The sequence below is a fragment of the Bos indicus x Bos taurus genome, chromosome 13, assembly GCF_003369695.1.
Source record: "Bos indicus x Bos taurus breed Angus x Brahman F1 hybrid chromosome 13, Bos_hybrid_MaternalHap_v2.0, whole genome shotgun sequence".
In the NCBI taxonomy this organism is placed as follows: Eukaryota; Metazoa; Chordata; class Mammalia; order Artiodactyla; family Bovidae; genus Bos; species Bos indicus x Bos taurus.
The window spans coordinates 19,405,680-19,412,700 of record NC_040088.1 but is presented as its reverse complement, the minus strand read 5'-3'; the positions used below and the strand labels follow the sequence as shown (position 1 = coordinate 19,412,700).

At 40.3% G+C, this 7,021-nt stretch overlaps 1 protein-coding gene across 10 annotated transcripts in view; it reads right to left on the bottom strand.

The window, feature by feature from the left end:
- Nucleotides 1-445: 445 nt before the first annotated feature.
- Nucleotides 446-7,021, bottom strand: part of NCOA6 (nuclear receptor coactivator 6) — a 96,397-nt gene continuing 89,821 nt past the window's right edge. For all 10 annotated transcript variants that reach the window (XM_027558747.1, XM_027558738.1, XM_027558740.1 and 7 more), the window contains one exon: nucleotides 446-1,013. In XM_027558747.1, the coding sequence (XP_027414548.1) occupies nucleotides 970-1,013 (44 nt within the window). In that variant the 3' untranslated portion in view covers nucleotides 446-969. The remainder of the gene's footprint in view (nucleotides 1,014-7,021) is intronic.

Sequence of the window (7,021 nt, the reverse complement as noted above, 5' to 3'; positions counted from 1 at the left end):
GCTGTTATGAAAAATCTTGCTGGTCGGTCTGGGCTTCTCTCTCGAATGGAGGAGGTGTATACATGCTTGTTTTGGAGCAATCATGTGCATGGAGAAGCAGATGAAAGAGGTAAAGAAAGTGCCATCTGATTTGCTGATTGCTCCCCGTTTCTAGATGATCTTGGGTGACTTTGATCCTAAGTTGATTCTGTTATTTTCAACCAAAGGAAATCTGACCAATATCAAAGTGCCTGGTACAGTGCTAAAAAAGAGCTATTTTCCAAAGCCAAGGAATGAGCTGAGTGCACAAGTATGTTCATTTCCCACAACTTCCCAGATGGGCATCTCAAGTGCGACGAGGACAAGATGGAATTCTAATTCACAAAGAAGGCTGTTCCTATTCACTTCCGTTCCAAAGAAAGAGCCTGCTTACCCAATAATCCCTTACCAATAACATACATTTATGTTCTAGGACAAAAGACATTTATTTAACACATTCAGTATTTCACATTGTACAAACCCTTAGATTCTCTTTATTCACTGGTCCATTTCTACAACAAATACATCCAAAACACTATATAATAAAATTATTTACAACATTTCCAAATGAGAAGATTTCCTGTTGCCCTACTACTGCTATTCACACACAGTACTTCCACGGCACAATACATCATTAGAGATCTAAAAATGCTCACCCTGTACTCTAGGCTGCTTAAGAAATGTGAAAACTAATAACATAATCGCATTAGCTCCTCTCAATACATGGCAACATTTTAGAAACCTTGAACTTCCTCTTGCAACACCAAAATGGTTCAACAACTCTGCTTTCCCCACTGCACTTTACGAAACAGGCTGCAGGGACTAGGAAAAGGACCACGTTATTAAAATAACTAACTGTACAGAAATGGATTTTTAAAAAGTCACAGCTCAAAAATTGCTTTTTGTAAAATTCACACACATTTACAAATATCAAGTCGTCGTCCAGCTTGTTTACTTAGATTTTCTTCGCTTGGATTGCACCGCACTGGTTACGTCTGTGGGGGAGAAAGGAAAGACATGTTCAGCTGAGGCAACTTTTTACCGCAGTGCCTTTCAGGCAGTCCACAAGAACCAGGGCTGACCTGAGTGGAGGCCTACTGGACTCTGAGTCAGTCTAAGGGCCTCAAAAGGCCCACTTAGTGTGAAGAGGGTCTCAGGCTTCTCGGCCTGGTAAGACTAGGGCCTGGCTGCCAACTGGGGAAATGTTATACAGGTAGTAGGAAGTGAAGCAAACATACATGGAAAAGGTGCCAAGGTGGGGACAGCCTCTTTAGCGGGGCAATTAACCCCACCATCTCCATCACCTGTTTCCATCACTCAACAAAATGATGGATAGACTGACAATGCTTTTAGTCAGAAATCAATGAGTGATGCTACAAGCGAGTGACTGCCAGAGTACAAAACAAAGCAAAACAGCCTCTGGATCCCTTCTGGGGCTAAACCATTTTTTTTGCACTGAAGAACTCTTAGCCATGCCATAGTCGAAGTCTCTAAATAACATGACCATGACCTTGGTCAGGAAGTGTCTACTATGGCCTAATAGCAATTCAGAGCATGCCACAGCCTGCTCTGAGCCCAGGTGAGCCTGAAGGTTTCATGGAAGAGGTGGGAACTGAGAGGTTTATATCAGTGACAGGGTAACAGTGACATAAAAGGGAGGGAAGGAGTGTGTTTTAATTCCTTTAGTATTATGTCTTCAACCAACCAACTTAATCTTTTCCCATATTTAAACCATCTTTCTCAAAAACTTTTCAACATAAGTCTTCTACAGCAAAGTAACAATGAGTAGCCTAAAGCTCTCCAACTGTAAACATTTCTTTAAAATCTCATATTAATATTAAAAATTCACGCTCATTCTTCATGCTGCTCCATAATAGATATTTTTGATTTAAAATATTTTTACTTCCCAATAAGGACCAAAAAAGTGCTTTCTATTTAACATAAAGGTGTCAGATGAATTCAACTTACCCCTTTCTAGAAACTAGGCTGAATTTTCTGATGCTGCACATTATTAGGTTCAGTATTCTAAGCAATTTTTCTTTTCTTTTTTTATTATATCATATTTTGAGAATCCAGACTTAAAATGTACATGCAAAAAGCAAAAATTTCACTAAGTAGAATTTTAGCTAAGTAACTGCTAAGAGGTGAAACCTAGATGATTTTCTAAAAGGTGGCCTCTGTGGTGATTTCAGGCTTCTGTTGGTAGAAGTTTCAATACATCTTGCTTCTTGCGGGGAGATCGTGATGCTCATGCCAGGTGGTAGAATTAGTTTCTCTGATTTACTCATTAGTATTTTGCTAATTGGAGGACAGTAAATCTGATACGATGTTGATAATAGTGTTATTTTAATTCCATGTAAATAAACCGAGTCCCACATAGCACACGACTCCCCATGATCAATCAACTCTTTACATCCACCACCTCTCAACCTTCACTTTCATTGTAGATTTGTCATTTGTAGTGAAAACATACAGGGTTTTGTCTTGACTCAGTGTTCATCCTTAGAAAAATATCTGTTACTTAGGTCAACTTTGGGAGCTTCTCCTTTGTTATGATATGAATGATCAAGTGGTGTGTCTAAGCAACACTTGTGGCTGGGAAGCATGGTTAGCAGTGGGGGAATAATCAACCTTAGGCTCCACCCTCCATTCCCTCCTTGCTTGTTCCCATCTGTCAGTGCTCAAAAGCACCCAGGGATCTGGCAGGCTGCCTCTGCTTCTGAGGATGAATCAATTAGTGGGGCCATGAGCAAACAAGTTATCTATGCTAGAAACTGCAAAAAAAATTAAAAGTCTTTTAGATACTAGGGTGAGAGGTGGCAGTGGTGGTGTAGGATGTACATTTATACTTCCATGAAAAAGAAAACCTGATCCTGAAGTCTCTATCACCTTCTCTGGATAAATCCAGCCAATCTGGTCACAGAGCAAAGTTACCTTTGATGTTTCTATAAACCTGAAAAGTTATTTTTATGGTTCAATTTTATACTCCCTCTAAAATATTATCACCTTTACCATTCTGTTGAACACAATAAGAAAATCCAGAAGCTAAGTTTTTAAGGTAAGGAATTCTGGGGAAGTAATGTAGTAGGTGAAGGTATATTCAGGATGTATTTAATATGTAAGGCCTGCTCCTTATGGCCACCTAGCTTATCTGATTATGCATAATCCTACCCCAAGCCCCTATTATAAACACCATATGGGGGAAAAAATCACATACATTATTGAAAAACTCTGAGTTGTTGTTGTTGTTGTTGTTGTTTTTTAACCATCAAATATTTTTTTATCTTTGGCTGCACTGTGCTGCTTGCCAGGATCTTAGTTCCTTGACCAGGGATTGAACTTGGGCCACGGCAGTGAAAGCCCAGAATCCTACCCACTAAGCCACCAGGGAACTCCCAACCTTCAAGGATTTTATAAATTAATGTCTTCACAGATATACAAATAGTCCAAAGACTAATATACTTACTTCACTGATGTTCATATTTTACAATCGACTATATGGTAAAAGTGAGGGTCAGTAACAGTCTTTCACGTGGTGTCTATGTATGTCCTTGGGAAACATTTAAATTTGAAAAGGCATTTTTAAAGCATTTTTAAAGTAATTTTTAAATGACTGTCTCATTTTTTGACCATAAGCAAATTTGGCCAAATCTATATAGTTCAAGGTTCTATTAAATCTTCTAGTATGTGAGCTTTACCTTCTACAGAGTTTTATAAATTAACCTTGACCTTGCTCACTTCATTATGCTTTTTACTATTCTTCTAGCCAAGATTCCACTTAATTGTAAAAAAACTCTGGAAATTTCCTTTCAAAATCTGTATGGCTTGTTTCTAAATGACTACAAGAGTACAGTTTCAGGCAGTTACTATTCAGGGTTTTCCTTGGTCTCTCACGTTGCAGGCAGATTGTTTACCAGCTAAGGCACCAGGGAAGCTCTTTCCTTCCATAAGATGTATCTAATTATGCTTATTCTATAATAACAACACCTACATTTCAAGTGTATCTGTATCAGTTCACTCAGTCTTATTCAACTCTTTGTGATCATCTGAGCCACTGATTCCAGTGTATCTGTATACTCTGTGCTTTTTAGATTGCTGCTTTTCAAGTCACTAGCTGTGGACAGGACAGAATTATCACCCCACTTTGTTGTCACAGGCATCTAAGGGCACACCAGGGACACCCACAGCTACTGCTGATTACAGCTTGTTCTGAACTTCCCTCTTATTAGGATATTTCCCCTGGTTTCAAACTTGTACACCAAACTTCATCTTTTTAACTACTGATCCTTTTTCCCAGTTGAAAATATAACACAAAGCTACTATAGACGTAAGACTAAATATAGAATGACAAGGGAAACTACAAAAATCATTTCTGTGTGAATAGGGAATTGATCATGTCAGAAAGCAGAACTACTCATCTGCGTATCTGTAAACACATCTGATCAAGTGCAATTTTAAAAAGTTCACTGATTGGTGGGAGCCAATTTTCATTGTCTGTAATTAAAAGTGGCAGGACGGGGACTCCAGAGGTCAGGTGGTTAACAATCTGCACTTCCGGCACAGGGTGTAGGAGTTCAATCCCTGGTCAGGTAACTAAGATTCCACATGGCATGAGGTGTGGCCAGATTAAAAAAGTGGCAGGGTGCTGGGGGTTGGTGGTGCGGCGGGGGGAACCCAACCAAACAAAACCAAACAACAGATTGGAGAGAGTGACCCATTGACCATGTGGGCCTTGCTGGACTTGCGCAGAAATCATCCATCCCACCGGCTCCAATCTGGTAGTCCGGTGGGCCTTGGTTAGCATGAGGTAAGCAAACTCTTTTCTCAAAGCAGAAGCGTGATGAAGGTCACTGGTTTTCCAATAATACAGAAAGTACCAATACTTCTCATTATAAACTGCTCATAATATTTCTCAGCTTTCAAGATTCTCGTGAAAAAACACAGACTGTTTCTGATTTTGTTTGGGTATATATGACCAAAATCTTAAGAGTACAAAAAGGCAAAACCCTCTCTTCCTTTCAAAACTTGAAGTATTGATGCTGCAGGAAGATGTTTCAGGTACCCAGCACTATATTAAGTCTACAAGTTTGGGACACATGCAGCTTAGAAGCCAGCTTGATATTTTATGACACTGGTTCATTTTTGGATACAACATAGAAGGCCAAATAATATGCATATTAACTCTTTAATCTGGATCCAAGAGCTCTAACACTTAAAAATCAAGAGCTATAGCATTCATTTCTGATTTAAAAAGTAACTTACCCTAGAAGAGTTAAGGATAGATAGCCTGAGGGCTTAAAGCTGATGTGGAGATCTAGACATGACTGTGATTCCTGGGGTCTGGCCAGAACCCTGCCATCCTCTTGGGAGATACTTATGCAGCACTGCTCCATGTAATATCGCAAAGCCTGTGAGTCATTATGACCTCTTCTAAGCCAGTTGCTAAGCTTCAAAGCATGGATGGGACAGGCATTCCAACATGACTACCATCACCTTGGAACAATGTTCAGTTTAAGTGTACAGGCCTGTACACCCCAATCCACTTCTAAAGTAGGCCCCAGCTTTCCATCTTTTCTTGGCTAGCAGTTATCTACAGAGTGGCTCTAATTTGGGCATCTCTTAACTGTCTCAGCTGCCAGATTAGTTCTTTCTGGTGCACTGTAAATGACATCTGTAGTATCCTGAGGCTCTGGGCTCAGGCCAGATTTCCAAAAATCTGGTTGTGTGACATGTCTAAAGGGCAACACTTATTTTCCTGCTTTAAAGATAACTACATACCTTATTCTATAGCCTGGATAATCCTGATCCTTTGGGAAAATACACAAAATTGAGGGGAAGCAGACTTCCTCACAGAACTCCAGGAATCTTCCACGTTATGCTTCCTTCCAAACAAGTTTTTGCCTAGGAGATGATTCCCAGGGAGGGAGAAGGAAGCTGTTGGTTCCACTTCTGCATCCGAAGTGGGGATACCCACAGGACTCTGACTGTGGTATACATGGTATGTCTGGAGAGGAAAGAAGGCCCCTCCCAACCTCTCCCCTATCTGGCAGGCTTGAGGTAAGGTGATGTCTACATCTCTGCTTTGCCTGTACTTGATCTGCAGATTTGTGGCCTCCTCCAGGAACTCTTGTGAGGCATTTGAATTGTGACCCAGAAACGTGACCCAGAAACAGCTGAGCTCTTGCATCACAATCTGCCCTGGTCTTCAGGCTGGTATCCTAATGGTGTGTGACTGTTTCGCAGCAGCCCTGTTGATATCAGGCACTTGGCCAAGATCCCAGCTCTTGTCTAACTCGAGCTACTTAAGCTCAGTACACTTTCTGAGAAGATGATACCCTCCCTCAGCTCTGGGCGTTTGCACACGCTTTACCTTTTACTTGGATGATGCTTCTTCGTTCTCAGTCTCAGTTTAAACATCATTTTCTCCAGAAAGCCTACACTGACTTGACAGAAGAACAAAGCATACCAGGTATTGGGTTGACCAAAAAGTTCCTTTGGTTTTTAAGTAAAAATAAAAAACATATTTTTCATTTTCACCAAAGTATTCACTGTTTCGTTCTACTATCTTCTGCCTTTTTTCAGCCAACTTTATCATCCCATCTTCCCAAAACTTCTTATTTTTTTGAGCAAAGAACTCTCCCAGGTACCTTCTACAGTCTTCCAGGGAAAGGAAACTTTTTCCATTAAGAGAATTTTGTAAAGACCAAAATGAATAGAAATCTGAAGGTGTGATGTCTGGTGAATACAGCAGATGAGTGAGAATTTCCCAGCCAAGCTGTAACACTTTTTGCCTGGTCATCAAAGAAACATGGGGTCTTGTGTTATCCTACTGGAAAATTATGTGTTTTTGTTGACTAATTCCAGAGACTTTTCGTCAAGTGCTGCTTTCAGTTGGTCTAACCGGGAGTAGTACTTGTTGGAATTAATTGTTTGGTTTTTTGAAAAGAGCTCCTAATAGAGGACTCTCTTCCAATCCCACCACATACAACATCACTTACTTTGG